The 10,744-nt window shown below is 37.9% G+C and overlaps 2 protein-coding genes across 2 annotated transcripts; one reads left to right on the forward strand and one right to left on the reverse strand.

Moving 5' to 3' along the window:
* The first annotated feature begins 811 nt into the window (after nucleotides 1–811).
* On the forward strand, nucleotides 812–3,671 carry cd74b (CD74 molecule, major histocompatibility complex, class II invariant chain b). Its single transcript, XM_046868301.1, has 6 exons — nucleotides 812–968; nucleotides 1,662–1,828; nucleotides 2,052–2,125; nucleotides 2,308–2,332; nucleotides 2,975–3,174; nucleotides 3,262–3,671. Exons 1-5 carry the CDS (start codon nucleotides 901–903, stop codon nucleotides 3,166–3,168), a joined length of 528 nt encoding a protein of 175 aa, XP_046724257.1. The 5' UTR covers nucleotides 812–900; the 3' UTR covers nucleotides 3,169–3,174; nucleotides 3,262–3,671.
* Nucleotides 3,672–5,462: 1,791 nt separating this feature from the next.
* LOC124398220 (SLC35A4 upstream open reading frame protein) lies at nucleotides 5,463–8,645 on the reverse strand. The gene is made up of 3 exons (XM_046868305.1): nucleotides 8,536–8,645; nucleotides 6,744–6,842; nucleotides 5,463–6,491 (listed from the first exon to the last, which is right to left on the reverse strand). Exons 1-3 carry the CDS (start codon nucleotides 8,548–8,550, stop codon nucleotides 6,297–6,299), a joined length of 309 nt encoding a protein of 102 aa, XP_046724261.1. The 5' UTR covers nucleotides 8,551–8,645; the 3' UTR covers nucleotides 5,463–6,296.
* Nucleotides 8,646–10,744: the final 2,099 nt, after the last annotated feature.

Here is a 10,744-nt window from a genome sequence, read left to right on the forward strand (position 1 = left end):
CTATTATGGTATATATTTTTTTTTTCCAGCTCCAAGCACATTTTATGATATCAGGCACCGAAGACTGAAATGGATTCTGTGTTTGTTTATTCCAAAAGTGTCCTGTGGGTTTGAGAAGGTCACTCCAGTACTTTCAATCCAACCTCAAGTGTGTCTTCATGGAGCTCACTTTGTACACAAGAGCATCACAGTGCTGGAACAGGTTTGGGTTCTAATGCTGAAGACATTTTGTACAATTGTGTTTTTCTAACTTCGTGGGAACACGTGAGGGAAGAACCAGAGATGGGTGTGATCATGTATCAAATAATGTACGTGGTACCTGTGGATGCAGGGGGTGTAACCAACCTAAAACAAAGAAAGGTTCTCTTGTACCTGTGCACGTTCCCCAAAAATATAAGTACAGGTGGTTCTCTGGGGATCAGTCACCACCTCAACTGTGGTAAAAGTTCTGAGGATGTAAGACCAACATCATCCACCTTCCTTTCTACTACTGGAACTTTCTATACCAGCTAAAATGTTCCTCTTTCAATAAAAAAAAAATCGTATTTCTATATCAGAGCTAAACTGTTACACAAACCTCAACTCAAGTCACATTTTATGATCATTTATTTATTTTTATTTCACTTTCACATATCACAGGAACTTCAGGAGCTCTGTTAAACGTCTAGAAGCTCCAAAGATTAGTGGCAGGTCAGGCAGCTGCTCTTGATTCAATCGAGACTGCGCCAAGCAACTGATGATGTCACACCGTACAGCCAATCAGAAAAAAGAACGGCTCATGCATATTCATCTTTTTTTCTGATTTGGGATTTTTTCCTCTTTGTGCTGATCAGTTCTGCTTCAGTTCTGTTAAATTCCGAGCTGAGAAAAGTTTCTGTCTTCCCTGAACTTTTGTCTGAGATGTCTGAGGAACAACTTGTTTCTGCTCCAAATGAGCAACCAACCATTGGGATGATGCCTTCAGGAGGGTGAGAAAATTCATTTCTATAATTTCTATATATACTATTTGTATATTTACATATATATGTGTGTGTGTGTGTGTGTGTGTGTGTGTGTGTGTGTGTATATATATATATACCCCAGAAAGCTCAAGCATATGAACACAAGTTTGCACGTTTTTCTGAATTCATATCTATATAAAAAAAGAATAAATAAAACAAAAAAATATATATATAAATCAATCATATAAAAATACACAATAGTGAATTTTGAATGATTAGACAACTATATATATATATATATATATATATATATATATATATATATATATATATATAAAATCTTACTAGCATAAATGCATAAACAAATAATTAGTAATATTTTGGTTACACATCACCGCTTCCTGTCTCAGACAGAATAAAATACATGAAACATCTTGGGTCTTGAACCCAAATGGTGGCATGTATAAAACACTAACTTACAGTGAGATGGATCCAAGACACTGCCTTGGAACCAACATTTATCTATAAATTAAGTTGTTACACAGATATGATGCAACTACACAAGTAGATACACTGAGCTGGTTATACAACATGTTTGTGGAAGTGGAAAAAAAACATTTCCGGTATACTCAGAAAGACTATATTTATTGTTGTGACCATTTTTACAATTCAGTATAGAAGTGAGACTGAGATGCTCCTTGTTCCCGTTTCCTGTTTTAGGGGTTCCAACAAGAAGGCGCTGTTTGTGGCAGGACTGACGGTGTTGGCCACTCTGCTGATCGCAGGTCAGGCCTTCACTGCCTACTCTGTGTACCAGCATAGCGAGAAGCTCAGCATGCTGGAGAGACGCTCAGAACGTCTGCAGGAGATAACCATTAAAGCCAGGGGTGAGTCTGGGCATGTGGGACACACTGGATATGGACATGAGGTTTTTCGCCTTCTTTGGTTCAGATTGAAGGAGGTGTTGAAGGATCAATATTCAACGTTTCTTATATTTTGGTTTATCCGGTGCTAAATGTTTTTAAAAAAGGCCAAAGAAGGCTTCATTAATAGTCAACACTTAAACAATTTTGGAAGTATTAATTCTTTCACTTCCTCTTCCCTGTTCAGCTAATCGCACTCCAATGAAGATGGCCGTCCCCATGAGCTCCTTGCACCTGATGGCTATTGACACCTCAGACAAGGTAAAAGGCTTCACCTTTAATGTGCAGTAAGAACATCTGTCCACCATGTGGCAGGATTGAACTAAACATTTCTCTACACTTATACACAAAAACCTTCATAAAGGTTTAAGATGGCAGAAACGTTCCCATGATATATTGCATTAGATTCCATTTGATATTCTTGCATTGATTGTGTTTTCCAGGTGCAGTCCACTCCTAACCCTGAAGGTAGGTTAGACTAGACAACATTCCCTCCATCCATCCTTTTACTCGTCCTGATCTTTTTACCCCACAATAAAACGACGCAATGAAAATCGTCAAATGCAATGGCTTTCCCTTTAACACTCGGTCATGTGACCACAATTGTTCAGGTATTGGGAAGTATTGGGTTCTCAGGTTATATAATTATGAACCGCTCTCCCATAATATGGATTTTAATCCGTTTAGCTGGGATATTTTAAAACATTTATCTCTTCTCTCTTTTTTCCTGTTTGAATACCAAATTATATCATGGAGACTTTATTTTTTCTGATATTCCAGATTTTTATCAATATTTCTGACATACTGCTCAGATAGAATAATTTTACTTGGAAAAAAAAATTTCATCAAAAAGGATCAGTTAATTAAAAACATTATTAAAATAAATAAATATACAAAAGAATCGTAAACCGTCTTATGTACGGGTGAAACGCTCTGTTTAAAAAAGTCAACATTCATTAATTTAGTACTAAAACATACCCATAAAACAAAAATCCTACTTCTTTATTTATTTATTTTATTTTATTTTTTTCATTTTGGTTTTTTTTGGACTTCTATCCAAATGTTACACAAACATACATGTCCAATAATTGTTTTCTTTTCTTTTCTCAGTACCTATCACTAAGTGCCAGAAGGAGGCTGCAGGTCTGATCCCCATCCCTCTGCCATTCTACAAGCCCAAGTGTGATGCACTCGGTGCGTACATGCCTGAGCAGTGCTGGAATGGGACCAAATGCTGGTGTGTGGACCAGAACGGAGATCCAAAGTCTGACACTTTGGTGGAGGGACGTGCCAACTGCGGCTAGATAAAGGTAAATTCACTGATCTTTCAACATGACTTTCAACATAAACAACGGTATATAAATGTAAATGGCTTTTCTTGCCACTTTTTGTTTCAGGATCTGCAATATACGGATATACGAGGGATAAATCTGCATCCGCGTGAAGATCCTTTTCCATTCGCTTCTTTTCTGCCTTTCAGAAATTAAAGTAGTGTAATACTTTAAATATTAGGAGCAGACTTTAAGAGCATTATTAATGCAGATATTTGGGGAATCAAATTTAAGCTTCATGTATATCATTTGAATTATAAGGCTAATGCGCTGTGGGTTACTCTGGGTAACTTGTTACTTCTCCTCATCATTATCGGTATCGTATATATTTTTTTAACTGAATTTCTTTACTATTCATTCACATTTTTTTATGCTGCACTGTGTGATAAGACAACGAGTAGCAGATGAGATTAATAAGGATTTTAATAAAGAATTGGAAAACTCAAATTAGTGGAAATAAATAAGTACTAACAAAATGTGTGCGAGTTTTTATTTTGGACAAATAAGAGGATTACTGGAGTCTATGAAAATGAAAAAATAAATCATATTTTTCACAGCAAATCATTATTTATTCTGAATAATTAAATAATGCAATTAATACAGTCCTTTGCACTCAAGCACTGAGGAAACACCACCTTGTTTAGCGTACGCTAATATTTGTTTAGACTTGATTTATATTTACCATTAGTGCTAAACATGTCTTCATGCCACTGTAAAATATGTTGGTCTCTAGTCTGCATTAAACACAATTTTTAACGATCATATATGTGTCAAGCTGAGATATGAAGTTAGTGTTCATCTGATGGCTTCAGTAGATTATATGATACATGCATCTCTGCAGCTGCGGCAGAAACCAAAGCCTCATCACAGTGTATCTGTTTCACTGCTGGCTTTGCAGAACGCGCTGTGCTGCACAGCAGTGCTGGAGACACTAAAGAGACGTTTCAGCTCAGTGTTAAAACTCAAACATTCAAACCTTAATTGCCCGAGGCTGATCAGGTTATAGAGAGAAAATAAATGTCGGTAATTTGATCTTTCTCAGTGTGCCAGCTCAACCTTTAGTGTGCACACACATAAGAGGAACCAAAACAGGAGGAACTGATGATTCTGTTCAGACTCCTGGATGCGTATCGCCAAAACAAAGCTGTGCATTCGATTGTATCAAATTAAACATTAGCTTTAAGGTGTTAGAAAGTATGTTTTAGCAAAATGTCACTCCAAATACAGATTACAAAAAACTGGGAATAAGCCAAATACAAGCGATGGGAATTGGGAAAATGATAAATGCAATTTTTTAAGTCTTTTCTAAAATAATTCACTTCAGCGAACACATTTCCGCCTGCCCTGAAACCACTGTGATGTAAGATAGTAATGCACACAGAAATGGTGCATAACCCGGTGACTGTGATTCCTATACGCCACAGAAAATATCTACTTAAAGGCGAAATTAAAACCTTTTACCGCAACACACATTTATTCACAACGTCCTTTCTTCACTCAGATAAAAAAAAAAAAGAATGAACTCCAACGAAAAAATTATTATTAATCACTAAACATTTGTTTTACTGATGCACCAAGTCTGAAATGAAGCACCAAAATCGGCCATGATGCACATGCCGCCAATTAAAACCGTCCGTGTGGAAACATGGCAAAAAATCCATTTAGTGACTTATGTGATTTAAAAGACCATAATTACTTTCAAACATTTACAATAATATTTTGCCTTCATGGTTTCACTAATAATAAACATTTAAAACAATAAATACATTTGCATGAAGCATCCATATTTGTCCATGCACATTTTGAGTAGAGTAATAAAAACTTAAAATTATTTATTTAAGGTACAATTAGAACAGATCTTCGTTGGGAGTGACGACGAGGGACAGGATTAGAAATGAGTTTATTAGAGGGACAGCCCATGTTGGACGATTTGGAGACAAGGTGAGGGAGGTTTCTGAATGGAAGATGGAGCTGGTTATCATTGTAACTTGGGAACTACATATCTATATATAAACACTATAAATATCCAGAAGAATCATTTCTAAATGTCAATGACATCTGTTTATTAACTACAGGCATTAGAAAAAAGCTCACTAAAATTCCCACAGGTTGTAATTATTATACTTTGTGAAGCATTTGAGGTATTTTTTTTAAATACATTTTGATGCAGATTTTAAATGAGGTGTATAGAACAAGCCAGCATTACACTATTACCACCGATATGAGCATTCAGGAACCAACCTAAAAAAAAACACCTCACCAACAACAAGTATTTAAATGAATTTATTTATATGAATAAGGTCAAATTACAAAAAAAATTATAATGTATATATATATATATATAAAAAAAAAACCCACAAATGTAGCAGAAATTACATGCCGGAAAAGTTTGTAACACAATTTGGCAAAAAGAACAATACATTCACAACAGGGCAGAACATCAGAAAAGTGTTCACATTGGTCTATAAAACAGAAAAAGAAAAAAAGAGATGAAATGGCACTTAAAATCAGAACACTTTTTTTTTGCACTGGATAAAACGTATACATTGTCAGCGATTTGAATCCAACTGCATAGCAGTCAACCGCTTCGAACCCTGATGATATTTTCAAAAAACGTTTATTTATCTCCCATTTATTAATACAACATATCCACCCAGTAGGGCTAATGTGCAAATGTGCTTCCAGCATCAGAAAGGCAGGAATGCTTGCGCACAGCACCAAGTGCCTGGTCATCACCCGCATCGGCTACACGGAGAGGCTCGAATCAGTGCCGACTGGGCTGTAATTGGACACTAGTGACATGGTAGATGCTGTGAATAATTCAACCAGCCTGCAGTGCGAATTTCAACAGAGAATGACTGGAATGTTCGAAAATCTTGAGAATCATAAAATGATAAATTATATTTATTATATAAACTGATGATTATTGAGTTACATCTATTTAGGAAAACTCAGCCCTGAGTTCAAGTGTATGTTCTTTTCATAATGGCAACCTGGTAACGTCTCTTTAAAAGGTTTTACACATTGAAAACCGTACATTTGTGCCAGATGCAGTACTTCCAGGAAGGAATTTTCAGATTGCCCATTCTTTGCCAGTGTCTCTATTTGCTTTTTGTAAAAGAGTTGAAAAAGCCCTTGATGGTCTGCTCGATGTTGGGCATGTTATAGTTCTGCACAGCGTAGATGCCTGTGCAAGTTCCTACGAGGACGCCCATGATGGCTGACGAACGCAGTTTCGCTACGACATATCCAGCCAGGAAGCCCTTGAGCAAGGGAGAGCCCAGAACCCTTCCATTCTAAATCAAAACAAACAGGTAGGTTATGAAAAGGTTCAGCTTCAGCTTTCATTCATTTCTTCCTGTGCTCGTTAACACAAACTTTTATTTTAATGACCCACATCATGCAACGTTCACAACTCTTTGATGTACAGATTTACTTTCCATTGCAGTTCTTCCCTAAAAAACATTAATACTCTTTTCTGTTCCAATAAACCTGGAAGAGTCTTGGACACAGCAGCAGCAGCAATGAATCCCTAGATTCTGACGTACCTGGGGACCTCCATCCTGCACCTCACTCTCCACTCGCCTCCGAATGTCCTCCAGCTGACCTTTAAGCAGAGTTAGATCCTTCAGCGGTCTAAAAGGGTCCTAAAAAACACATGACACAAATAAACAGGGGAAAGTCCCTTAAAAAATCTAAAAGAACCACTCAAGACCAAGAAATGTTGCAGATTTAAAACATACTGAGACAAGTAGAAAAACGACTGGGTTTATCGTGTCACTGCAGCTCTCAGTGTGACAAGAATACTCACAAAGATAGTGTAAAGAAAAAGACCCTTGAGGTGACACAGAACGTTTTAGATAGAGCAACAGAACCTACTGACCAACAGGTTCAACTGACCAACAGGGACATACAAGCAACATAATCCTACTGAACAACAGGATCTACTGACCAACATGATGCTACTGACCAACAGGGAACTTCTGAACAACAAGATCCTAATGTTTAACAGGGACCTAATGCCCAAAAGGACCTACTGGCCAACAGGACTGACTGATCAACAGGGACTTACTAAACAACAGGGTCTACTGACCAACAGGAACATACGACCAACAGGATCTACTGACCAACAGGGACATACGGGCAACAAGATCTACTGACCAACAGGATCCTACTGACCAACAGGGAACTTTTAAACAACAAGATCCTACTGATCAACAGGATCTACTGACCAACAGGGACTATCTTAACAACAAGATCCTACTGATCAACAGGATCTACTGACAACAGGGACTATCTGAACAACAAGATCCTACTGATCAACAGCATTTACTGACCAACAGGGACATACGACCAGCAGGATCTACTGACCAACAGGGACATACGACCAGCAGGATTGACTGACCAACAGGGACATATGACCAGCAGGATCGACTGACCAACAGGGACATACGACCAGCTGGATTTACTGACCAACAGGGACATACGACCAGCTGGATTTACTGACCAACAGGGACATACGACCAGCTGGATCTACTGACCAACAGGGACATACGACCAGCAGGATCTACTGACCAACAGGGACATACGACCAGCAGGATCTACTGACCAACAGGGACATACGACCAGCAGGATCTACTGACCAACAGGGACCTACTGACCAACAGGGACCTTCTATACAACAAGATCTACTGACCAACAGGGACCTACTGACCAACAGAGAACTTTTAAACAACAAGATCCTACTGATCAACAGGGACCTTCTGGACAACAAGATCCTACTGATCAACAGGATCTACTGACCAACAGAGAACTTTTAAACAACAAGATCCTACTGATCAACAGGGACCTTCTATACAACAAGATCTACTGACTAACAGGATCCTACTGACCAACAGGATCTACTGAACAACAGGGACCTTCTGAACAACAAGATCCTACTGACCAACAGCAACATACAGGCAACAAGATCTACTGACCAACAGGATCCTACTGACCAACAGGGACCTTCTATACAACAGATCCAACTGATCAACAGGGACCTTCTATACAACAAGATCCTACTGATCAACAGGATCTACTGACCAACAGGGACCTACTGAAAAACAAGATCTAATGCCCAACAGGGACTACTGATCTACTGACTTGGTTACTATTTACAACATGAATATGTTACATTAAAACCCACACAAACCAACACGCCAATATAAAGTTTCAGAAACGTGATACTTGATACTTTCATAATCAAGTTTATACGCCACAAGAACCTCTCAGCTCCCTCACACACGTTCCTCTGTGGGAAAAAGTTAATTATTACTGGTGAAAGAAACATGTACAAACCTTATCGTCCGCCATATTTGCGTGTATGAGGCAGTCAGGGTTGCCAGATGTGCGCCACCAAAATGCGCATTTTATGCACCATTCAATATAATGGAACTGGAATTAGGTTTGCGTATGCGGGTCGGTAAGATGATTGGGAAAAAATGGTTGTCTCAGAGTCTCTCAGAAGTAAAGATGTGCAGAGCCTCACCAATCTGTGAAAGACTGTGTCTACAAATTGTGGAACAATTTTAGAATAATGTTCCTGTGTATAAAATTGAAAAACTGTAAAATATCTCATCATTTAGAGTACATAATATCATCAAACGTTTCAAAGAATTTGAAGAAATCTCCAATATTGGGTCCCACACTACACCATTAGGACAATGGAGGCTCACTGATGCTCTACTAAATCTCCTGCCAGTGATCCTCATGCAGTTCTGATCCACTCTATTCTATATTCTGTATCATTACTAGATGATTATAACTATAGATAATTGAGAATTTATTGTATATTATAGTTTTAATCTATGTATATACATATATAAAACATTTTGAGCTACAGTAACTCATTTGTTGATTTGCTCCCAGCCTTTACTTCCTACGAGCATCAATGAGTTTTACGACCCTGTCGTCGATTCATCACTGTTCCTTCATTGGACCACTTTCGATAGATTCTGACCACTACAGACAGGAACATCCCACAAAAGCTACAGTTTTGGAGATGCTCTGGCCCAGTCATCTAGATGTCACAATTTGTCCAAACTCGCTCATTTGTCCAAATTCGCCCATCTTTCCTGCTTCAAACACATAAACTTTAAGAACTAAATGTTTACTTGCTGCATTAATGTATCCCACCCATTAACTGGTGCCATGATAAAGAGATAATCAGTGTTATTCACTTCACCGCTCATAATGTTATAATGTCATAATGTTATGCCTGGTCGGTGTACATTTAGTGTAAAGGCTCATCAACTTCTGCACATTTCTGCACTGCCTGCAGTCATATTTATTTGTTTTACTTACTCATAGCCTGTGTATTTATCTGCTGTACATATATTTACATATATACATTACATTAACAATTGTACACTGTACATATATTGACATATTTTTCGGTACTTCTCAGTTTGCACAATTGCTACAATTTGCACTTCTGGTAGGTGAAGCATTTTATTGCTGTGTACCTTTACTATGCAATGACTACAAAGTTTTGCTATCTTTATAACTGTAAAAGCACAACCCAATTAAACTACTTGAAGCTTGAAAAACAGAGATCTGGCAACACTGCTATAGTCAGGGCTGGAGAGTGAACCACTCTGGGTTTGATTCAGATGGCCTGGGATGAGTATTTGAAACACAACCATCCTGCCATGTTACTGAATTCTTTGCTGTTTTATGTTAAATTATCTTCTATATTTAATTATACATTAAAAATCAAAAGCTTAACTAGGTGAATTCATGTATTTGATGACCCTTTGATATCATGTTCAATCATTGTGATTCATTTGATCCTCTTTGTAATGAAATAATTGAATTAATATTAATTGAATATAGAATAGCTTCAGAATGTAAGATGATCTGATTTAGCAAAAACAGAGCTACCTGTGCTGCTGTGTGTCTTCTACAATGTAAAAAAAAAAAACACAGACGCCAGAGATGGAGCCCTCGTTGCCATGGCAACCTTGTGACGATGGCCTTGATGACGCAAATGGAGGCTGGTGCATGTCGGACCTTAGATGGTGTGACGAGTTAAGGTGGACTAGGGTGTACACACACACACACACACACACACACACACACACACATAAACATAGGCCCTGATATTTGATTACTGTTTATCTAGTGGGGTGTCCAGGTTCTAGGAAATGTAAGATGAACGGAAATGTCTCCATCTTGTACAGTTCAGAACAAAATAGCATTAATATAATATGTGATACACTCATTAGTGCACAAATCAATTACGTCATTACTCGGTTGGCCTCAAAGTTGCTCTACTCTGTATTTGTTCAAATTTACAGCCATAGTAATGATTGTGTCAATCGATACAAGTCTTCTTTAATTGAATAAGCTGTAATCAACTTTTAATAAATGTGATTTGAGGTCACAGTGTGTCAGAGTGACCTAATGTGACCATACCCATGATTTCTGCATGTTTCACAAATTCATCTGGTTCTCCATGTGCAATGTGTGTGTGTGTGTGTGTGTGTGTGTGTGTGTGTGTGTGTGT

The sequence above is a fragment of the Silurus meridionalis genome, chromosome 15, assembly GCF_014805685.1.
Source record: "Silurus meridionalis isolate SWU-2019-XX chromosome 15, ASM1480568v1, whole genome shotgun sequence".
Lineage (NCBI taxonomy): Eukaryota > Metazoa > Chordata > Actinopteri > Siluriformes > Siluridae > Silurus > Silurus meridionalis.